This window comes from Vicugna pacos, chromosome 33, assembly GCF_048564905.1.
Source record: "Vicugna pacos chromosome 33, VicPac4, whole genome shotgun sequence".
In the NCBI taxonomy this organism is placed as follows: Eukaryota; Metazoa; Chordata; class Mammalia; order Artiodactyla; family Camelidae; genus Vicugna; species Vicugna pacos.
Window position 1 is genome coordinate 7,444,736 of NC_133019.1, and position 24,628 is coordinate 7,469,363.

The window sequence follows — 24,628 nt, forward strand, 5'->3', positions numbered from 1 at the left end:
ATAATGAGAGAGACAGAGAGACCTGTTCAGTGTTATGTCTTGTTTCACAGGGATTGAGTCCCAGGAAGTTCAACAGGTATTTCTCAAAGGAGCTCTCTTGCTATGGTCTACTTGTAGGAAATTTTGCCTTATATTTGGATCATTCTTGCTTTAACCAGAGAAAACAGTCTGCCTCTTTTTTCCTCTACTCCAGAAGTTCAACTAAGTCACTGGCATATGCTAGCAACAACTGGTTTCTCAACTAATCATTCAGCAGAACTTTCTGATTATAAATAGCAGGGCTATGTCTAGGCATTCTTGGTCCAGTGACAGGTGCTTTCCAGTTTGTTGGCAGGGCTGGGGTCTAGGGTGAATGGCCAAATGAAAGTTTCTTCTTTCATCTGCAAAAACTCAGTAGGGAAAAACTGGACTGTGAATCAAAATGGAAGAGTAGGATGATGGCTACTTACTAGGCGATAAATTTCTTAAGCTATTATTCTCCTGCCTTTCTTTTTCTTTCTTTTTTCCTTCTGGTGGGAAAGTGCTCAGTTGCTTTCCTGGGCCTCCTAATAATTTAATGGTTTCTGTCAAAGAGGTTTGACCCACTTAATGGAAGAGTTAAAAGTAATATAGGAATGAAACTTACATTTTCTGCATTGGGGAGAGACGGGAATGACAGATATCAGGGACTTGAATCCTTCTAAACTTTAGTGACTTGGTGTCACCACCAATTCTTTTTTTTTATTTATAGTCATTTTACAATGTGTCAATTTCTGGTGTACAGCATAATTCTTCAGTCATACATGAATATATACATACTCATTTTGATATTTTCACCATAAGCTACTACAAAACATTGAATATATTTCCCCGTGCTGTACAGTATAAACTTGTTTATCTATTTTATATATACCAGTCAGTATCTGCAAATCTTGAACTCCCAGTTTTATCCCTTCCCACCCCCCTCCCCCTTGGCAACAAGTCTGTATTCTATGTCTATGAGTCTGTTTCTGTTTTATATATAAGCTCATTTTTTTTTTAGATTCCACATATGAGTGATACCGTATGGTATTTTTCTTTCTCTTTCTGGCTTACTTCACTTAGAATGCCATTCTCCAGGGCCATCCATGTTGCTGCAAATGGCATTGTTTCATCATTTTCTATGGCTAAGTAGTATTCCATTGTATAAATATACCACAATTTCTTCATCCAGTCATCTGTCAGTGGACATTTAGGTTGTTTCCATGTCTTGGCTACTGTAAATAGTGCTGCTATGAACATTGGTGTGCAGGTGTCTTTTTGAATTAGGATTCCCTCTGGATATAAGCCCAGGAGTGTCACCAATTCTTAAAGGACTCCTCACTCTTCTATGTGGTCCCCAGTGCCATAGACTGTAAACTGCTGGGATCTGGCTCAGGTAACCACAGCAGGCGATAGTACTGGAACAGCCACTGTATCTGAGGGAGCAGACCAGGTACTAGCAGGGAGATCACCAGTCTAGAGGGTTTGAGATGTAGCTCAGTCTGTCAAGCAAACTGTGGTATCCAATTTCCATGGCACAAGCAGACAAGTGGGTCAAGGTTCAGGAAGAGTAAAACTTTTATTAACAGATATTCAAGAAGATGCAGTAGAGCATCCGTACCGAAAAACAAAAACAAAAACACATACACATACACGTAGAGAGACATAACTCTGTGTGTGTGTGTATAAAACAGAGATGTATCTATACATCCTCTGGACTTGGACTTGGAACCAACACAGGATGTTTCCCCCCAGAAAGGAGGATTGAAAAGAATAAGTAGAACCCCAGTCCAGGAAGACCAAGTGACCCTGTTTGGGATTTGAGCTCAGACAACAAGGGTAGTAAGGTCCTACTGTCAGAACTGCAGACACAAGGAGAGAGCAACATAAAAGGAAAGGAACTGAAACTGAGGTCTAGGAAAAGCTGTTTTGAGGCTCGGCTGCTTAAATGCTTCCTTCCAAAGGGCAGCAGCGGTCCTCAAAGCTGAGGCAGGGCTGGGTCTACAAAGATAGCTCCAAGAGATCCAGCAGTAGAAGGAGAGAGCAGGAGAGTTTGGAAATCTGCCAGAGTCAGTACCAAAAATATGGTAGAACCATCACCAGGTCTGGCTTGCTATGTTTTACTCCACCTGACTAAGTGGTAAATTCACCTTTGAAAGAATGTACTTCTGGAAAGCTATACAATTAATAATGACTATATTTGTTATTGTATCTATTGGTTTTTATTGGAAATATATAAAAATAAGATATATTATACTGACTGACATGGGATTTCACAAATAGTAATTAAAGTAATCTGTAACATCTACTTATTAATAGATGATTATAATGAACCTGAGTTCAAAATTTATTTGAAACTATTTCTGCAGTAACTAAAATTGGAAAGAGAATAGACAGAGCTCTGTCCTTTAGTTTTCTGACTTCTCTTTATCACTGTCATTTTACTATAAATTCATGGCATTTCAAACTACTTGTGGTTCCCAAAAGTCTTCAGTGTTTCACACCTTCATGACATTGCTCATCTTTCCACATTTGCTTGGAATGTTTGCCTCCTATTCCTTTAATAACTTATGTTCTAATTCATATATAATTTTCTCTTTGAAGCTCTCTCTTCACAATTGGAGTGGGTAGGGTAAATACCCATTTCTAGCATTACATTACAATCCTGCTCATAAGTCCAACAAATAATTTCCCTGAAAGCTGGGATCACATCTTTGCAGTTAACCACTGTATTTTGGACACCCAGCATGATTCACTGTACAGAAAAGTGTGCAATAACAATTTGTTAGATGTGTGAATAATGAATCAGCCTTCCAGTATCTCAGAGGGAGCACTGATGTGTTTTCTGGAAGAGTCCAAGAGCAAAATAGTTGTTGTTACATACTAACACTCTTTACCAATCTGCTTTCTAATTAACGTCTCCACGTAACCCAAAGCAAACTTCTCCACCAAAACAGCTCTCTCAGGTCACCAACAAATCCCATGTTGGCACATCCAGTGTTCAATTCTCATTCATCTTCTATTCCCATATAGCCAAACCGTATATTGAAGTAGTTTACTCTGTTCTTTTTTTTTTTCACTACTTATTATATTTGGCTCCCAGATACATACTTTTTCTTGGATCTATCTTTCCATCTCACTTCATCATTGCTCCGACCTCTAAATGCTGGAGTGCCCTAGGGTTCAGCTTCTAAGCTTTTTATGTATGTATCCATTCCCGTCCTGCTCTCACCCGTTCTCACAATGCTAACTCCCATCTATATGCACGCATTTATACTTCTAGCCGAGACTTTTCCCCTGAATTCTAGACTCATGTATCCAGCTTCTTTCATCTCCACCTAGATGTCCAGTGAGCATCTCAAACTGACAGCAACCAGAGAGGAATGCCTGATTTTCCCTTCCAAGCTTCTCCTCCCACAGCCATCTTTATCTTAGTAAGTGAAAACTCAAATCTTCCAGCTGCTCAGATGAAACATCTTGAAGTCATCTTTCTATCCTCTCCTTTTCCTCCACTCTAAATGCAGTCCATCTGCCAATCCTATGAGCTCTACCTTCAGAATACATCCATAATGAAATCACTTTGCACTATCCCACTGTTTGCACTTGTGGCAATAATATTCATGCATCTTTCTTGCTGTAACTTGAAAGTTTATCATCTTCAGTGAGGTGAGAAAAATTCTTTTAAAATGTAAGTGAATCATGTCATGTTGCCTCTCTGCTAGAAATATTTTAGGGTTATCAAAACCAAAAGTTCTTACGCTGACCTGTAAGACACTACATGATCTGGCCCCTTGCTCCTTTCTGATAGAATCTTTTATCAATGTCTGTCACTGGTCAAGTAGCACTGGCCTCCTGCCTGGTTATTTAGTACCCTGAACACTTCACTGCCCCGGATTCTGCACTTGCTATTTCTTCTGCCTTTTCCCAGATATCAGTGTGGTTAATTTATTTACATTTAGTCAATTCAAATTACGTAAGGCCTTTCATAAATACTGTTTGAGATTTAAAGCCCTCCACCAATGCCATATGACATCTCACTTTTCCTAATCTGACTTTCGTTAGAGCTCTTACCACCACCTTTGATAGTATCTTTTTCACTTGCTTTTGTTTCCTTCCTTCAACAAGTGGACCGCCATAATGAATACGATGGAGGAATTAGGAAAACTCTGTTGTAAGTTACCTGAACTACATGTAACGTGGGATAGCGTTATCTGAAGGTGGACTTAATGATTAGTTTTAAATATATATCACAAATTCTCGGGCAACAACTAAAATATATATATATATATACAGAAAGAAATATAATTGATATGTTAAGAGCAGAGATAAAATGAAATCACGTAAAATATTTAATTAGAACAAAAGCAAAATCAGGGAAAATTTTTAAAACCGTAACAAATATAAAACAAACATGGTAGTTATTAATCCAATGATATCAATAATCAAATATGAATGGTTATAAAAACACCAACTAAACTTTAAAGATGATCAAAATAGATTTTACAGAAAGACCCAAGTGTATGTAATCTACAAAAAACCCAATTTAATTATAAAGACTTGAATAGGTTAAAAGTAAAGGAATGCAGAAAGCTAAATATCATGCTAACACTAATCAAAGGAAAGCTGGAGTAACTGTATTCATTCTACACAAAGCAGATTTCAGAATACGGAAAATCATCAAGGATGAAAGTGACTAATTATAATGGTAAGTGTCATCAATTCTCCAAGAAGCTATAGTCCTAAATGTATATGCACCTAACAAGAGAACATCAAAATATGTGAGTCAAAACTGGTAGAACTGAAAGGAAAACCGATAGGGCGTTGCGCGGAGTTTTTGTTTTTCCTCATGTCAATCAGATGCTTCAAGCAGATGGACTGTTTTTAAGGAAGCAGTGGCTGAGATGGGAAGGAAACAGCACGTGACCCCCAGCATGACTGTGTTGGAACTGGGGGAAGTAGGCAATGAGTTTCATTAACAAGTCTGTGTAGAACAGGGTACCCTGCGCTGAAGGCACTGGGCTCAGCCTGAGTGGGAGAGCCTTGAGGCAATGTGTGTTATCTGCCATCCTTCTTGTGGCAAAGTCTGCAGCAGCCAGAAGACAGGGTGAGGACAACCAATGGGAGCCGAGAGCAGCTTCTCTCCTGGGCTTCGTGCCCAGAGCATCAGTTCCAAAAAGTACAGATGGTGCTTTACATTTTCCTAAAACATGAAGCACCAGCCTTTAAAGTGGCCTTCAGTAAATGTGCCAAAACATATTTGTTGATTATGAAGACCGACACTTGTTTAGATTTGAGGAATTTATAGTTGGTACAACATTTTACAGCATGAGAGCTCAAATGGAAAAATAAAACCATGCTACTTTAAAACTAGTTGATCCTGCATTTTAAAGAAGACAGAAGTAAGTCCGTTCTTTGTTATGTCTTTTGCTTTAGAAGTCCCTAAGCCCTAGCCTAGTCTGGATGCTGGGGGAAAGAGGACGTGAGCGATAAATGTATTAACAGTTGCTCTGCATGATGAATGTAAAGAGCCATCATTTTGTGGCAAGTTTCATGGTCCTTAGGAAGTGTCTCTTCTGTCATTGCATCGTTAGGGAGTATCTAGATGGCAGACTTGGACACAGGGCTGGGTATGAAAAGACTAAGCCCTCATTTCTCGAAGTTTAACGTGCATTCAAATCACCTGGAGACTTGTCAAATGCAGATTTTGATACTGTAATTCTTGGTGTTGCCTAAAATTCTGCATTTCCAACAAGCTTCCAGGGGATGCCACAGCCCTGTTCTGTGGGTCACACTCAGTCCTAAATAAACCTGGAAGAAAGTCTTGGGAGATCAGGCACCACTGTGCAAGTCAGGCACATCTTCCCAATGCCACTTCACACCCCCAGCTTAACAGAACGCAGCTCCGGGACCTCCTCTACCTTAGTGAACGACACTGAGATCCTGCTCCAGATTCTGGATTATTCAAGAGGAAAGAGAACAGAATTCTAATTTAACCCCTTTTTACAGGTGGGGATACTAAGGTCATGAGGGTTAAATCGTCCGCCCTTTATCACCTATTTAAATAAGTGGTCAGGATTCCAGCTGTGTTTTTCTGACCCAAGCCCTTTACAATGGAATCAGGCTCCCACAGAAGGTACGGGGCGAGGACACAGTGTGAACAGTGGAGGCGTCAGACAAGTTGGGAGGGAAAACAAGGGGTGATAAAACCAGTGCGGGTTCAATGGGTAAATCTGTAAGAGACCAGATACAAGCAGGTGCAGTGCAAAGAGGGCCATGTTAACACCGATACAGCAGTATTTTAGGGACCAGTGAGCAAACAGGGCCATTTCCACTAAGAGTATCTGGGACTTAAGCGCCAGGAACATGGGGAGCTCCTTCCTCCTGGGCTGAGTAGTCTCGGTTTAGGCCGCAGGCAAAACTGCCTTTCAGTCTGCTTTTTTCTTTCTCATGCAAGGTCAGATCCTGACTTAGAAGCCTCATGGGCTCAGGCTCAGACTCAGCAGTCCATTAGTGCCTTCTTACTGAGACGTTTAATGATTAAGCAAAAACTGTCTCCATCAGGTTTAACTCAACCCAAGTCCCTCAGGCCGTGGGAGGAAAGGCGTGTAGCCCAGGCCAGCAAAGCCCACGAAGAGTCAGTCAGGAAGGCCCCCAACCGTGCCGACCGTCACAGTGGACCCCTTGTGATCGTAAGGTGACACTGACCCCGAAGCTGGCTTTCTGCCTCCCCTCCTATCTAAAAATAGAAAACTGTGTAGCTCACCAGTCTGGTCCTGATAAGTATATAAGAACAGAAATAAACAGACGAATAAAATGCAGAGAATTCTCTCATCCAGGCATTCCCTGTACTCAAGGCTGCAACCTTGAGTCTGGAGTCCACATCACCTGCTTTTCATGTTGTCATTCTAGAAAACCTAGAAGGAACATTACTGCCTGCGAATGCTTTGAGCTCCTCCAAGAAAAGGAACAGGTTCCGGGACCAATGACACTTGGCTGAGAGCACATGCTGCAGAAAGGAAGCTCTCATCCCAATGGAGCCTGGAAAAGAGAGGTAAGGTGCGCTGGGCACCCACTGCATTTATGACAAGAAACCGACAGGATAGGTGTAAAATACAAAAACCGCAGCAGAACAGAGGGTAATGGGAGGACAGTAGCAGAGGAGAGGCACTTGTTTTTCTGGACGGTGTCCTCAGAGGGCAAAGACGGCAGGATCCACAGGAGACTTCAGGAAAGCGATGGCAGCTTGCACGAGCGCCTGCCTGACAGAGCCTGGTATGAGGTGAAAACAAGAATTTGGGCTGAGAGACAGCTCTTCTCCTGGTCTCCCCAAAATCTCCCCTTAGCCCTGCTTATCTTTCAGTACCCCTGCCTTTTCTTTTTTCTACTGCCCAGTCCCCTTTTCTCTTCTGGCCCCAGAAATACCCAGCAGCAGTGAGACAGTAAGCCCCAGAGGAGCAGGTGCTCCAGGTCCAGTCTTACACTCCGTGCAGGACTGAGACGACGCGGAGAGTAAATGCCGCTTCGTGTCCTCCTCCCAGTCCACACTCCCCACCGTGTCCCTTTCCCTCTTCACTCACCTCCTCTACACGCCCCATTTCAGACTGCACCCTCATCCAAGCAGAGAACTAGCTGGGAGACTAGAAAGGGTCTGAACCAGGAATGGCTGGGGGAGGGAGCAATAGGGACCCTCTGTCAGGCCTGGAGGCTCAGGGCCTGGGGTGATGACTAGCCTCCTAAGATGGGAAGGAGGTGGAGTCTTAGGACTGTGTTCCTACCTGCATGGAGGTGGATCCAGGCCACAGCCTTCCTCTCCAGAAGCTCCCACTCACACTTCACGGGCTTACCATTCGCGTGCAGCCAGAGCACGGCCAGGACTGTGGCCCAGCTGGAGGAATCTGCATTCTGTATGACAGACAGACTTCCCTGAGGCCCCCAGGTTGGCAGGAAGGCCCTCCAGGAGCTGCAAAAAGCTCCACTCCCCCCTCACGTACATGCCCCAGAGAGCTACCGAACGGGACCACCTGGTCTCTCTACCTCAGCTACTGCTTGCAAGGCGCGGTGCCAGGTCCTGGACCTTAGGGCAGCCATCCACTGACTCTCAGGATAGAACGACCTTAAGTGTTAAATCCAGTGAGACCACCAGGACAGTGCTTGAAACCCCACAACACCCACAACCAAGATTACTCAGCAGTGATGTAAGAAACACGTGCGTAGTTGCTTTATCTTTTATAAAGTATCTTCATGTTTTTTTTTCAATTGAACCTTCAGCAAAACAAAAAAATGAAGAATTACCAATAACCACATCTTTGAGACAGAAAACATATACACAAAAGTGAAGTGATCTGCCCAAAGTCAGCCTTCTAGCAAATGTCATATTCTGACTCGAGTCATATTGTTCAACAGAACGTCTCAGCCACAGAACAGAGAAGTCTCAGGAGGTTTCACCCGTGGCTCCCAACTGCAGTTTTTAGAGTCGGAAGATCAAGAGAAATTCCTCTTTCATATCATGACTCTTAATATTTGGAAACAGCTATTATGTCCACTCTGAGCTGCCTCATTTCAGACCGAAATTCTCAGCTCCCTTAATTCTTAAGAGGACTGCTTATGTCAAAAGTTAAGACTCAGCCATGCTTGTTCACCTAGACTAGAAACAAACGTCACAGTGGTTTTCAAAATATATTTCCTTAAATGGACACATCTGGGGGTACACGTGCTTACAAAATTCTATGACTACCTCCCCCTAATACATAACACAGATAGCTTTTTTGACAGTCAGGTTGCCTTCCACTAATCACATTTCAAATGTGCTGATTCACATTGTTTGTGGTCATCTAAAATCTCTGATTTTCATGTACAACAGCTCTTAAGTTATGCAGTTGAGAATTTAGAATCAGCAGAGTATCTTGGGATCCTGATCGTCTTGTCTTAATACTCTGCTCTCCTTGTTTTGTTGTATACAAACAGGAAACCACTGGTCTCCATCTTCGTTGAAAATATGGACTTTCAGAGAATTCAGAGACTGGTGAGTTTAAAATCTGTTTCAAGTATGAGTAAATTCATTATTCAGTGTTAAAGGTTTTCATCTGGTTTGTACTCAGTCCATAAAGTCATCATTAAAAAATTTAAGTTCCTTGTTGACATTCAGATACCCCAGGACTCTTCATCCCCTTGATTTATCGGCTCAGTTACCACGTCAGAGAGGGACGTGTTAGTCTGACAGGTCTTGTTCTCGGTGAAACCGACTTAGAACTTCATGATCCTCATAGCTTCTTCTACTTATTTATAAATTAGCCTTTTCATTATGTGTTCCACAGTAATATTTTTCAATAGAAATATAATGCTAGACACATATATGATTTTAAAGGCCCTAGCAGCCACACACAAAAATATAGAATGATTTTACTAATGTGTTTACTCTGGTATACTCAAAATATTATTTGAACATGTAATCAATATAAAAATAATTACTGATAAATAGTTGACATTTTTATGTTGTCTTTGAAATCAGTTTGCATTTCACAACTACAGCACACCTCAGTTCAATGAAAAATTTAATTCCTCATTTGAATTGGTCACATTTTAAGTGCTCACAAGCCACTTGTGACTGATGGATGCTGGACGAGGTGGCCCAGTTATAGGCTATCTTAAGTTCATTGAAAATTCAGAAGGACACTGGTCCTTCAGGCTACTGTCATGTGTCTCATATTTAACACTTCTCAATTAGAAGATTCAGTAAGTTACCTTGAAATTCCTGGATGTAACCTGTCCTCATCAGCATACTTGAACACATTTGAAATAACTAGGTCATTCCTACTGATACGTCACCTGTCCTGCCTGCGGTGAAATTCTGTTCATTCCCGGACCACTCCCTTTAGTATAAAGAGGAGCAAAAATGTGGGTTCTGAAGACAAAGTCCTAGAACTGAGTCCAGCTCTGCCACTGACTGAGTCAACTCAGAGACAGCATCACATTTCTAACAACAGCATGAGCAGGATTTACCATATTTAATTGCTGTGGTGAATAAATAAGATCACAAATGTTAAGTGCACAGCACAGGGCCTGGCACAGAGTAACTGCTCAGTCAGTATCAGTAATTACAACTAAGATGACTGGCAGGGAATGGAATAGACGTCAGAGAGGATCTTTCCTTTCCCTTTGCCATCCATCAGCTCTAAACCATCGACTCCTACCAACCGTTAAATTCTCTGCTCCAGCATAGCCAGGAAAACCTTCAACCTCTTTTTACTAGAAATTAGTCTATGGCCTTGTATATTTTCCTTCCTCAGGTAAGTCATGATTCACCCCAGTTCTCATTACTGACCCCAACCCCTCAAAAATACACATACTCCTTTTTCTTCTTAGAATCTCACCTTGAGGGGGAGTGCAGCCTGTATATCTTCCAGCTTCATACCCAGGACCAAGGCCAGACCTTCATCCAGATCCCAGGAACCATCTGCCTTTTGGAGGGAAATCAGCTGCACAAGGTGATTATCTTCAAAGACTTTAGGGGAGGAAAAAAAGAGAGAGAGGATAGAAAACATGGAGCTACTGGCCCCTTAGCATACCTGAGACAGACAGGTCTGAATTCAGAGACAGGGTGTAGCGAGAGCTCAGCGTTAAGCAGATCCAACCAAGAACCCCATGCTGGGACACATGCACTTTCTCTGTGACAATGCAGGCCACCAAGTGATGTGCTGACTCTAGGGGAGCTTCACTTAAAAATTCAGCAACCAGGGAAAGAGATGGGGTTCTAAAGAGCCCCGGTGACGCTGCTGTTTAAAGTCTTTTCCAGTCCTGTTTAAATGGGCCTTAAAACTTTAGTTATACTAAAATAGCTTGGATTTTAATTATCAAAAATTTCTAAAGAAAGCAGATGTAAAGGAAGCTGCCAACAGAGTACCTCAAAGAGCCATCTAGTATCTAATCCTGGTGGTATGAAAATTGCTTGAAGACCACGCAGTTTTCATAGAAGACCTCGCATCTGGCTGTCTATCATATGGGATGATGCATTTAAAGCAACTTAGAAATCAGTCGGCAAGAAAAACTGTAACTAGAAAAATAGTTCTACTCTAATGGGAAAAAAAAAATCTCAGGCTCTGAATTGCCACAGTCTTAATTTGAATCTCAGCTCTGTTAACACTCGAAAATGTAGCAGTTATTTCACTAATGGCATCCCAGCCTTCTCTGCAAATTGCAGCATAGTGCCCAACACATGAGACAGCCGCTCACCAGCCTCCTACAAATAGTAGTTGCTAATTAATTCGTAACACCCAGCATCGTTACACTGCTGGGTGATTTTTCTTTCTACTTTGATAAGAAGTTTCAAAAGAGAGAAGGCCCAGAACAGGGATATTCTAAATTACTGAGCTGTTAGGACAGCATAGAAAGTCAACAGAAGCTGAGCACCTGCTCTGCGGATGCTATTAAGGAGGTTCTCGTGACAACCCTGCGAGGTGAGCAGTTGTACAGCTGAGGCTCTGAGAAGTTGATTAATTTGCCTAAAACCCCACAGCAGTGAGATCAGAGATCTGATCACCTCAGACCCTGAAGCCCTCTCTGTAATAGCCTTACAAGAGAGAAAAGGAAAGTGGCAAATAAGATGCTTAAACAAGTAAGTGCACAGCACAAACTCTTGCTACAAAAACTGGAGCGACTAGAAAGAAGTTGCCTTTAAGCCTGTTTTAGTAGAAAAGTCACTCCTTCATGACGAAAAACTCCATTTGTCATGGAAATGAGAAGCCCAGCTGTTTGGAACACAAGGCAGTGACCAAGGAACACTCTTTGGTGGCAGAGTCATCCGACAGCACCAGGAAGATCTAGCGTAAACCCAACCTGCAGAAGGATGAGCAGCGCAGCAGGGGCCCAAACACAGTGAGTTCAGCAGGCAAGGTGTGGGAGCCGAGATGGCAAAGGGGGGGCGTGGCCCTGAATCCTCCACTGGGTAGGTTTCAGGGTCACACACTGTAGACCAATTAAGCTAGGCTGATGCTAGCAAATACAAAGACTGGACATATCTCACCCTCTGCCTGATGCTTTTCAAACAGATCACCTTCTGGACAGAGAAAGCCAGAAGACAGCAGAGCATTGAAGATGAGTTCTTCAGTCCCCATAGACCAGAGGATAGAACTGAGGCCCATCTCACCTGGTTGGTGAATTTCCAGGCTGGTCCTGTTGGTGGGAGAATGAGCCCTGTCCATCACAAGACAGGTCTCTTGGAGAAACACGCCTTTCTTCCTTTTTTTATGACCAAGAGCATGGGGTTTGTCTGGTCCTATATATGTGACAGACAAATACTGGTAAGAAAAAAATCCCTGGAAAGATGCCCACTTAGGGAGTGCAGGCCCTTGTTACTGATGGACATACAGGAATCATGGCCATCCTGCTGGTGTGACATACCCAAGTAATGAGTGCTCATCCTGGGCTGGAGGACATCAGGACAGGAGGAGGCCTCTAAATAAGCTGAAAGACACCAGGACAGACATTGGGACTGAGGCACCTTTGCTCTGTGTATTTGAGACACAAACCCTCCTATCCATGTCAGTCTCAGCCACTGTCTTTACTGTGCATTTTTTCTTCTTCCATGAACCCACCTCCTGCATATACCCTCATCCTCTGAGCCCCTTCTAACTGTGCTTTCTGGAACCCTTGATACATGGCAACAATCTTTCCTGCATCTTTAGTTTCATCACAGGAGGCTTCTTCCAACTATTTATCTTAAAACTCTTTTTTACTTACTTCCAAAAACCTGTTCTCCCTCTACCTGCTCCAATGGCAGTTGCTCAGGATACTAATACCCCAAGTGCCCGGGTTTGGGAGGTGTGGTTGGAAACCTCTTCAATCCCAATTGCTGCAACCAGATCATTGTTCCTCCACCCTAACCTGGATCACCTTCCTCATATCCTCCCCTGCTGTCAACCTCTAGCCTCTTGGTCACTCCCCATCACTCACTGAAGGGTCTGAAAATAGGTCACAGACTTCCACTTCATTGCAAGACCTGCCACCCTCCTGAGAGGTTTCAATACCCCTACAGATAACCTATCCAACACCCTAATTCAAAATTTCTTGACTTCCTCAAATCAAATGGTTTCAGCCTCCCATCTACTTCACCACTCCCTCCCAAGCCAGGACCTTGTTATCAGGTAGAATTATTCCACCTTAAAAAAAAAATGAAAAAAATTTCTACTTTTAAGATACAGTATCCACTTTTCCCCCAGCTTTCTAACAGAGATTCCTGTTTCACATAGTCTTTGACTTCATCTGGATCTCTAAATTTTTTTTTCCGCTGGTTTTTTTCCCCCTATGAGTCAACTTCCTTCTATCTTTACTTTCTTCTCTGTTCAGCTTGACTCTCAGGTCCAACACTTTCCCACTCTCATTAACAATATCTTCATTTCCACTGTCCCTGACTTCCTTTTCATCACACCCACCTAACAAAACCCCAGCCTCAAAATTAAGCCAGCACTGTACTCCCTTCTTACTCCGAAGCTGCCGAGTACTGCTGAAATGAATCATACAAGCTGTGATTCCTTTCAGTAGTTTGGTGCCACTACAGTCAAGGTATCAAACTAAACTGGACCCTCAGTGCTCCTTGACAAATGCCCTCTTTCTCCGTGGGTGTTTTACCCTTCAGTCTTCCACGGGGATATTCCAAACTCTTCCCTCAAATTCTCTACCACTTCTCATCTCGTGCTCATTAGATACTCTTGCGTTCATTAAAACTACAGAAAAACTAGCATACAGAAACTCGAAAAACCTGTCTTCCAGCCTGTGACCTGACATCTGCTCCCACCACCCTTCCTCGACATCCTGGCGGTCGTGGGAGAATGTCCTGATACTTGGCAAGTTAAAGGCTGATCCCTCCACTGCTGCTCCAGATCTCAGCCTCTCTTCCTCAAACATGCACCCCAATAAGCTACTCTCTTCTGCCCCAGGACTGTCCACCCTCTCTGCTGGCACTTTTCTATTAATATTACAACAGTCTCAAGTCTCTCCTGTTCTGAAATCTTAAAGAGACACAAAAAATCCCACCCCAGCTCTACGACGTCCTCTGTAGATATCACTCTCTGTTCCCTCCCTTTTATAGCTTAACATTTATAAAGTCTTTGTTGAAGTTCTCACTGTGTCCCTCCATTCTTCTCCCAAGTTCAGTGAGCATCTTTTTGACCATTACTCTGAGCTCTTTACCAGGCAGATTACTTATCTCCATTTAGTTCTTTTCCTGAGGTTTTGTCTTCTTCTATAGGTTGGAACATATTCCTCTGTCTCCTCATTTTGCCTATTTGTGGGTTTTTTTTCCTGTGTATTAGGTCAGTTAGCTGTTTCTCCCAGTCTTGAAGAAGTGGCCTTCTTTAGATGTTCTATGGGGTTCAGAAGTGCATTCCCACCTGGCCAACAGAGCCAGGTGCTCAAAGGGTGTCCACGACGTGGGCTGTGTGCCAGCCTGCTGTGACAGCTGCTGCAGGGTGATGGTGGAGCGGGGGGGAGGCTGCTCCCAGAGTAGCTTCAAAGCCTGGCTGCAGCTGCTAAAGGGGGCTGCTGGGCAGGGATACCACTTGGCCAGCTGTGAGGCCGGACCAAGGCACAGGTGGGCAGGGATCTCAGTGGGCCCTGCCCATGGGTGCTGACAGGTACGAGCGAGAATTCCAGAATGGTACCAGTCAGCACCGGCATCAGCAAGGTAGCCTGAGACCACGGAACTGGCCCCTGCCGGTGTCCCAGGCCTGGGGGAGCACCCCTAATGGCTCCTGCCTCTCTGGCAGACACCTGAAGGTTCGTAAGTTGGTTCCCTTCACCTGTGGTACATGAGCTTTTCAGTTGGGTCTTCTGGGTCAAGGAAGTCTGCACACGAGCCCTTTCAGAGCAGGTTTTCCATGCCCTTCAGCTCTGTTTCCTGGGCATCGTCCCCATCAGCTGTCAAAGCCTGGTGTTTCGGAGTTAATCTCTTGTGGAAGATCTAGTGTTTGTGGTGCCTGAGGTTTAACTCCGGTCCTCGCTCTCCAGGGAAAAGAGCTTTACCTGTGTGATCCCTTCCCAATGGGGTGACCGTGGCTGGGTGTGCGTTCTTCCTTCCTGAGCCTGAATCTCCGCCTTTCCAGCCTGTCTAGATGCTGCCCTGTCTCCCTTGGCTGGGGAGACTGCTCGTCCAGCTCTCAGGCCCCTCTCTAAGGGGACTGTTCCATGTGCAGTTGTGGATGTGCCGTGTCCTTGGGAGGAGGTGACTCAGGATCTTCCTACGCTGCCATCTGGAGCCCTCTCCTCTCATTTACTCTTTAACGTTCTATAATATGGCTCTTTCCTGACCTAAGTCAGTAAAATTGCTTGTAGTTAGATAAGAGAGGGCTTCTTTGACATTAACGCAATAGTCTCTTTTTCAGCTTTTACTGTGATTTTTCTTCAGTATCTAATACTTTGATAACTATCTGTTACATCATGGTTTCCTTTTGTTTTGACTATGTACTCATTTCTTTTCTTCCTACTTCATTTCTTTTCATTCTCATTTGGAAAGTCCTCTGCCATCCATCCCTAGACACTGACTATTCTTCAGTGTTTCTATTTCATTCCCCTCCCCCTTTTTTAAAATCAGCTTTATTTTTATTTTATTTTTAAAAAAATTTTTAATGGAGGTACTGGGGATTGAACCCAGGACCTTGTGCATGCTAGGCAGATGCTCTACTACTGAGCTATACCCTCTGCCTGTTTCATCTCCCTTCTCATCTAATACCTGCCCTCTGAATAATCTGATACATTCTCATGAATTTACTTATTACCTAGATGCTAAATATTACCAAATGTGTATCTTCACCCCTTGACCACTTTTCTGAACACCAAATCCATCTAATTCCCTTTCTACTGGGCAGCTTCTTGTAGATATTCCATAGAGATCTTAAGTGTAGAACGCTCAAAAATTATTCAACATTTTATCCCCTAAACTTATTTTGTTTCTCAATTTAAATAAATGTACCCAGTGGTCCAAACAAAAATTCTGGGTTCACCTTGAAGCCTGCCTCTAGAGCTGACATCACACATTCCCCTCCAGCTGCACAGTCCTGCCCAGGAAATTCCTCTACCCGATTCTAACCCTTAAGCTCCTTAGATCTATAATCAAGCTTGCTTGGCTTATGCCTGAGACAGTCCTAGCAATCAGCACGCACTCCCTAACACTACCAAATAGGTTATCAGCCATCCAGGTCGTCATTAACCGTCTAATTATCAATAGGACAAATCAGCTTCAAATTTAGACAGTGTGATTCTCAGTGTTTATGTGTATTTTCTGTTGTCATTTTCCTTCTCTTAGCCTTTGGATTATTTTAAATCTCCTTTCCAGTGGAATATATCTAGTTCCCCAGGAAAGAAATGTCAAACACCACACAGAAATTCTAGATATGGAGGGATTTAGGATCTTTCACAAACTTTTCCTTTAAATACGGTGTTCAGATATCCAAAGCCCCTTATTTTATATGACTTCGAATGGGGCAAAACTCACCACCACCTCCACGGAGCCGTGGCATCGATGCTGCACACAATAGAAATGGCCTTGGAATGTCCCTGCGAACCAGTGGCCCCTGAACTGGCTTGTTGAGGTCCTTGTTGATGGCAATGAAAGCTGTGTAGGAGCTTATGACTCCACACTCAATACTGACTTTCAACACATCTTTTTTATCACTTGCTGGAGTCTCCCTGAAGCCCATGTCCTTGGTCTGGAGAAAAGACTTGGCTGCAAGTCGGTGAATGGTGAGGCTGAAAGAAAAAAAATGATTTAGGGGAAAGCAAACATGGGCCAGTTATTCAGGGCCCTCAAAAGTTAGGGACAGCAAAAGACAGAAACAGCCACGTGAGGCAAGGAACAAGATGTAAATGGGTAAGAATGGAGAAGCCATTGTAGGGACACAATTGAGCTGCAAAGTAAAAGAAGGAAACCAACCCCAAAGGATGGCAAAGAAGATAGAAAGAAAGAAAAGAGCAAAGGAAAACTGAATTCTCACTTGGCATCGTGCTTGGGTTGTAGAGAAAATGCCACCTTATTCTCAAAACTCTTGCCCTGGAGTGCGTACTTGAGACAAACATCTCCTGTTGCCTCTGCTGGCTACAAATTAGAGAAGGGAAGAAATGACAGAAGGAAGAGATCACCAAAAGAAGGGTCAGAAATGGGGCAGCTCCCCAACCCATTAAAATTTCTGTCTAGGAACCTGGTAGCTCAGGAAACCAGAGACTGGAAATGATGGAGAAGGGAGCAGGTTGGCTCCACCTGGTAAGTGCAATCTCTTGCTGAGACCCTTACAGCTTTAATGACATTGTCCAGAGAGGAGTTTGGGGCAGTCACTACTCAGACTAGAGGAACAAACAAGAATGGAAACTCACCAGCATCATCCCAGTCAACTGGGCATAGACGATTAATCTCTGACCCTTAAAGATGACAGTCTGTTCTGGGGAAAGCATTTTAGCAGACAGACCTTGAGGCAAATCCCAGCTCAGAGAAACATCCTCTACCACAGGCTGCAGAGAGTGTCTCAGGGCTCTAAGAGCCTGGTGGAGGAAAGAGAACAGAACAGACACAGAAATAACGGCAACACTGAAATGATTAACTGAATGTCGAGTACTGTGCCACATGTGTGCTGTGCAGCACAGCACACGCTCTGCCTGTTCCTTAGCTCTCCACGCGGAGATGGGCATTGTCACTCTCGCTTTACACATGAGGAAGCTAAAGCCGAGAGATTTAATAACATAATTATGGAATAATGACCGTCTGGGAACGGAGACCCTGGAGAAGTAGGGATTAGACAAGAGATGGCACCAACTGGGGAAGAAGAGTCTAGATATATAACCAGAGGTGCAAGGTGACTTCCCGTGCATCCTAATCAAATGGAACATCTACTTACCTACCACCTCTCCCAATCTACCAGACATACTACAATTGTTCCCTCTTTTCTTTGTACGATGTGCGTGGAGGATAGGATACAGTACCAAAAGAGATCCTAAAGCACATACCTGGAATCTCAATCATGGCAGTCACAATTCTTAAGTTTCTCTGATTCTGGTCTTAAACACAGAGCCCTAACCTCTTCCAGTCTCCGGGCTTCTGACTGTTAGCACCAGATGCCATTTCTCAAGAGACTCCACTGGACCCCTTTTGCGTAAGGCCAGAAGGAGCCCCACTAAATATACATAGCCCAAGGCCTTAGGGATATAAGAAAATGAATCCTGGCAGCAAGTTGTTGCCTCTGCCCTTGCAGAGTATCCCACTCTGCTCTGCAGTGTCCATGGATTGCCAGCTCTAGACACAAGGTCTGTCCCTCACCTTGGACTGCATCCTCTCCCTGCCTGTGATAAATTCCGAAGCGCCCTGTGATACCCGGGCAATGCCTTTTATTAGGCTGGTGGAGGCTCCTTCTCCAATACCAAATGAAAAACATCTGCAATTGTATAAGAGGTGGTTAGAAACAGACACTAAAAAAGTGAAATTATAAAATTAATACATAACGGTCAAAAATAAAAAGATAGTCTTCCTGCTTGACCAAAAGTGTAACAGCTACCTTTTATTACGCATATTCTGTATTTCAGGAGGTCAAATGCTTTAAATTAATCCTGTGATTTAATCATCACAAGGTTCCTAAGAGATAGACTTCTGCTTCATTTTGCAGATAAAGAACTGAGGCCCAAAGAATTTTTAAAAACATGTCCAACATCACACACCTACTGAATGGCAGCAGTGGCATTTGAGCACCTGTCTGACTACAAGGTGCCGCTAGCAAACCATTGTATATCATACTGATTCTAGAAGCAGAAAAAACAAAATAACAGGACTACATCCTCATCGATTATTTTAATAACCAATCCAAAGAATGAGTTTATCAGAAACGGTACGAGTTAGGGAAAAACAGACACTGCCATCAGTATTTGACTAACATTCTCCTAGAGCCACATCTGCCCTGGCAAGGCTAGTTTAGTTGAGGAAAAAGTGCCCCCTGCTCTTCTAACTGGAGGGTCCTCTCCCTGCCCTAATCCATGTGCACCAAATAGCTTTTTAATCACAATTTGGATTCCCAAACAGAACTGTCTGTGAACAGCGAATGTGTTGATAATTCAAATACAAGCATTTGTGAAAGCATGACAAAAATAGTTTTCATTGTAAATTAATTCACTGTAATTTTGGCTTCTGTATCAGTCTCTCGTCATTGGGAAATTTTCTTAATATGATAAAGTATATCTACAAAAAAATTTATAGCAAACAGTCACACTTATTGATGTAATGTTGAACATGTTCCCTCTGAAATCCAAGATGATGATGCCAGCTGTGACCGCTTCTATTCAGGTTTGTATTAGCGGTCCTTTCAAGGGCAATACAAAAAGGAAGAAAAGTAAAAATCAGTGAAGCAAATGTGGTAAAAGGTTAATAACTGGTGGACCTGGGTGAAAGGTATATGAGTATCTACTGTTCTATTCTTGCAACTTCTCTATAGGTTCAATTTTTTAAAAAAAATATTAGAAACATATATTTAGAAAAATCAAGAAAGACCTAAATAAATGGAATGAAATACCATGTAAATACATTGGAATACTCAATATAGCAAATACTAAGTTCTCCCACAACTGAACTATAAAGTTGATAATCAGTATATCAACCAGCTCCTTTTTTTGGTTAAAAACTATCAAGTTAATTTTAAAATACAAAGAGTCAAGAATAACTAAGACAACCTTAAAAAATAGCAAAGTTGAGGACTTACTCTATTGAAAATCAAGATTTCAGAATGTTGCATTAATTTATATGGTGGAACCCTGGTACACGTCTAGATAAACAGACCAATGGAATGGAACAGTGGATGCAGAAATAATCCACACATACATAGAAGCTTATTTGTGACAAAAATGGCTCTGCACATCAGTGAGGAAAAGACAGACTTTTCAATAAAAAATACAAGGTCAGTGTGATACTCACATTAAAAAAAAAAAAAAGAAACCTGGCCCCTACCATACATAATGACAAAAATAAATTCCAGGTGAAATGTAGATCTAACTATAAAAGAAAATATAACGAAACTTCTGGAAAATAACAAAGGAAAATAGCTTCATGACCTTGAGCAGGGAAAAACTTTTTTAACAGGACACACAAAAACACTAACTATAAAGGAAAAGACTGAAAAAGCAAACTATATTAAAATTAAGACTAACTGTTAATCAAAGGATACTATAATGAGGGTGAAAAGGAAAGCTGTAGAATGGGAAAATATATTTCTAGAACATATCCACAAAGTGCTTGTATCTAAACTGTAGCATGGACTACAAATCCATAAAAAAGGAAAATCTAATAGAAAAAAATAGGAAAGCCTTGAAGATACATCACAAAAAACAGCATCTAAGTGGTCAGTAAATATGAAAAGGTGCTCAACTTCATCAGTCATTGAAAAAATGTAAATTAAAAGTGAAATGAGCTACTGCTACACGCCCACAAAATTAGTTAAAATTTGAAATGACAATGCCAAATTTTGGATAGGAAATGAGGCAATTGGGACTCTAAAGCAATGCTGATGTGAATTTAAATTAGTATAGTAACCTGGAAAAGTACTTGCCATTCCCAAGCAATTCCACAATTATGTCAATATTTGTGTGTGTGTATGTATATTATGCATATACACTCATTTATATGAATATAAATACATATACATGAATATATATGTACATACAAAAAAAGTATGTACAGAAAATGCATGTGCAAGAATGTTCATAGAAGCATATTTTTAACAACTAAACTGAAGTCCATCAGCAGTAGAATCAGTAAGTGAAATGGTATAATCACCCCATGGAATACTATACACCAATGAAAATTATGGTTTCAAGTAAAATATGTATGAATCTCAACATACAGCCGAGGGAGAGAAGCAAGATACACAGAAACAGAAACGTGCTGTATCACTCATTTACTTTCATTCAAAAATAAGCAAAAATAACCCTTTGTAAGTCAGGAAGGCTATTTCCTTTAGAGCGGAAAAAGTGGTTAGTGATTAAAAATGGGATGTGATGGAAAAGAGTAGTGATAGAGGTACTAGAAACATTCTAGGTCTTCAATTGTGTGATGATTATACACGTGTGTTCACTTTGATAATGTATCCAGCTGTATACTTATAGTTGTATGGTTTTCTGTATGTCTTACTTTGATGAAAATGTTTATAAGCAGAGAAAAAAAAAGTCTTACTGTTCAATTTTTGTTTCCATTGTGGTTTAGAGAGAAAAAAGGACAATGATTTTGTTGTATGGTTGATGTTACTTAGAAAATTACTTTTTTCTTTTAGTAGAGAAAAATAAATAGAAAAATATTGTCAGTTGGTAATAAAACTAAGATCACATCCTCTTCATACCTGTGCTTTTGACCATTGCTCTCAACTTCTTTAATTACCCTAAACGTGTCGGAAACTTCTCCATCTGTGAACACAAAGAGCTGGAGAAGGAAAGAAGACGTTCATCAAGTCTCTGTGAAGGTTATTTAAAGATACCAGAATTTGCCCTAGAAAAACCCAGTTTTTTCATTCCAGACACTCTGATGCCTCTTCAGACAGGAAATTTCTAATATTCCATAGTCACTTGCACCATGTTCTCACATGGTCTGTTCACAACTATGGAAATAGCCAGCATTCCCTACTAGTTTCATCCAAGGCATTTGTGGCACTCCACAAAAACAATTCCATGGTTCACAGTCCATAACATGGAGCTAAGGAAAAGGAATTCTATTAAATGCCCCTTGTCTTAGTCTCTTTATCATAGAAGACTAAATTACATACCGTATTTCAACAATCCTGCCATGAAGCCCAGAGCTAGCAATTCTTGAACACAGACTCCAACCTCTCTGTCCCCTCTGTTGGCTCTGTTCCAATTCTCACCTGTAGGGGGTGGCCTGGGATGGACGGTCCCCCATAAATGGCCTGGAGTGGCGCCAGGATTTCCGTACCCCCTAGGTCAGCCCTCATAAGCTTAACTCTCCTCAGTGCCTCCTCCATGGTACGCTGATCGTACTTCACGCTCTTCCTGAGAAAAATAAACACGCCTAATGACATGATAGCTCGACATTGCCCAGGACTAAGTCCCTGAATCGTGAGGTCAGGTAAACCACCTTTCCTGACACGTCCAATGCCAAGGTCAATTCCTCAGTAACCCCTTTAACAATCTAGTCCTCTCTTTAAGGTGTCTTTTTGGATTCTCTATGGCTTTTCTAGAAACTTACGGAAAGAATGCCTCATAAGAAGATCCAAATCCATAGATGTTGAAATAACAGCCAATAGGCAAACTCTTCAGAATCAAAATGAGTGTTTCCTGCAGGGAGAAAATTGTGACAGTTGAGAAAGGATCCTTTCAGACACACAGACCCAGCCAACCTAACTCTTGAGAAGTGGCTTTTACCCCCTTTGATGCCTCTGGACCCTTATATTCCAAGGCTAGCCTCACAGTGGCCACGTTAGCTGTAGCTCAGATGAGGGATGGACCCTAATTTCATCCCTAAGATTCACTCCCACTTGAGAAAGTGACCAGAAAAAGAAAGACACTAGTTTTACCTTGGCTGCCTCGATGCGTGGCTGAGATTTATTTTGGTTACTCATGGGGCTCTGCATACTTCCTGAGCGGTCCATGAGGAAGACAAATTCTCCACAGGCAGCTGATGGCTGAGCTTCTGGGATACTTGGGTAGAAACTCACCATTGCAACTGGGTCTCCCAACAAACTATCTACTCAGAAAGGATAAGGATGCTGTAAGACAAAAGGGAACTCAAGAATCCTAAAGACCTGAAGAATCAAATGTGATGAGTTACAGAAGGAGCTGAGAAAACACAAATCTGCAACAGTCTGATCTTCATACTGTATCTGCTGGCAAAGGGTTTGAGGTGAGTTATACACACATAAAAGGTATAGAAACAGAACAGATTTGAAAGAGAAGAAAGAGGGCAGAGGTTACAACACACAAGCAGTAATTAAAATACTGTACCTAATCTCCTAGCAACTGGGAGTGAAATACATTAAGTTACAATGTCTCAGCATTTGCCAGAAGAATGAAGCTATTTTATTTGCACAGACACCTCTGCAAATCAAATAAATGGGAAATGTATTGCATGGGTCCTTAATTCTTCATTTCAGCTTTGAAAAACTGAGGTTCATGTGGATGATTCTCATGTTGACAGTTTACAAGAGCTGAGAGTGTAAGTGTCATACATGGCACCGAAAGTCCCTCTGTTTTGGGTATGAAGTGCTCACTGATGTTCTCCAGAAAAAAGAAAGAGAAGCACTAAAATATGTGTTGGACTCTAATACTAGCATCATCCAAATAATAATATGGAGAAGACCGTGGAGCCTAGCCGATGCCACCAACTTGCTAAAGCCACGGCTGTGATTCTGTTTTGAGGAGTGACTGAAAACAGACGCAAGAGAAGAAATGAGACTGACTGGGTTATATCAACTCTAGTTTACAGCTTAGAGGATGTAAGAGGACAGAGAATTAAATTCCAATGTCCTATTTTTATAAAGCAATTCCAGGATTATAGGTCTAAACTGTTAGCAGCTCTGGAATTCAGAAGGATTCTAGGACCTGGCTCAGTTCAATCTCTTAACTGTGGAATACCTCAATAACCAAACTGGTTTCCAAATAAAATGGGTGTGGCTCAGCAAATATTTGATAGAACATGGGTTAAAAAATAACCCTTACATAATCCAGACCTCTGGATATATAATGGAAGAGAAGCTTTTTTTTTTTTTTTTTGTAAATGGGCAAGGTCAGTTCCTTTCCATTGTGAGAGACAGGTGGTTGTAGTAGGGCTGACACTGTACTGGGAAGTGAGAAAGGCTGCCGTGACAATAAAATGAGTTAATATTTATAAACTGTTCAAACAACGCCAGTAAATAGGAAACACTATATATGTATTGTCTACTATAATTCTTTTGGCATGGTTCAAATTATTTCCACCTCCACGGGTCTCAGCTTCCCCTTTTTTAAACAAGGCATTTTGAACCCTAACTCCTCTGCTTGCTAGCCTGTTTCCTCATCTGTGGAATCAAGGTAGTAATATCCACCTTAAGGTTGTTTTAAGGATTTTAAGGATATAATACCCTTAAGGAACTCAGTCTAAGGCTCAACTCAGCTGAAGCTCTTAATAATAATTTCATAAATTTATAAATTCTTTATGTAATTATTTGTATTAAATTATGTTTTCTAAGAAAACGTATCATGTTCTTAATAAGGAAAGTACATTCTAATTTTTAAAAAATATCCCGTGTATTTCTGTCACTTAGTGTTATGCTTCATTCGGCAGAACTCTAAATGACTTCAGTGAGCCGGGCAGGCAGTTGTCCTTTGCTACTTTGGATAGATGGACAAAGCAAGTCATCTTGACCAAATACGTGATCTAGAAAGCAAGATTTGAGCGGCCATGCTGGAAGGGATTCACAAGACTCATAAAGGCTGCCCCTGAACTCCCCCTATGGCCTGCAGAGCTGGGAGCAGATGAGGAATTCTGCCCAGGGGCCAGGGGAACATCTTGGAAAGAAAGGGCTTGACATCTCAGTCCTTACTGTTTGAGGTCCAGCATTATAAAACTTTCTCTGGTGGATTAAAATAATCCTAACTAAAGACCAGGTCACTGTTGTTGGAGAAGGTC

The 24,628-nt window shown here is 42.0% G+C and overlaps 1 protein-coding gene across 5 annotated transcripts in view; it reads right to left on the bottom strand.

Annotated features, from left to right (window-relative positions):
* Positions 1 to 4,326: 4,326 nt before the first annotated feature.
* Positions 4,327 to 24,628, bottom strand: part of VWA5A (von Willebrand factor A domain containing 5A) — a 105,889-nt gene continuing 85,587 nt past the window's right edge. For 4 of the 5 annotated variants that reach the window (XM_072954140.1, XM_015244081.3, XM_072954141.1 and 1 more), the window contains 13 exons: positions 22,539 to 22,708; positions 22,211 to 22,299; positions 21,870 to 22,014; positions 21,351 to 21,430; positions 18,296 to 18,410; positions 17,359 to 17,523; positions 16,983 to 17,083; positions 16,484 to 16,737; positions 12,397 to 12,459; positions 12,143 to 12,271; positions 10,371 to 10,501; positions 7,776 to 7,902; positions 4,327 to 7,269 (listed from right to left, as the gene is read on the bottom strand). In XM_072954140.1, coding sequence (XP_072810241.1) covers positions 7,190 to 7,269; positions 7,776 to 7,902; positions 10,371 to 10,501; positions 12,143 to 12,271; positions 12,397 to 12,459; positions 16,484 to 16,737; positions 16,983 to 17,083; positions 17,359 to 17,523; positions 18,296 to 18,410; positions 21,351 to 21,430; positions 21,870 to 22,014; positions 22,211 to 22,299; positions 22,539 to 22,708 — 1,649 coding nt within the window. In that variant the 3' untranslated portion in view covers positions 4,327 to 7,189. Of the gene's footprint in view, positions 7,270 to 7,577; positions 7,664 to 7,775; positions 7,903 to 10,370; positions 10,502 to 12,142; positions 12,272 to 12,396; positions 12,460 to 16,483; positions 16,738 to 16,982; positions 17,084 to 17,358; positions 17,524 to 18,295; positions 18,411 to 21,350; positions 21,431 to 21,869; positions 22,015 to 22,210; positions 22,300 to 22,538; positions 22,709 to 24,628 lie in introns of all 5 variants that reach the window. The other variant, XR_012066745.1, reaches the window with a different exon arrangement.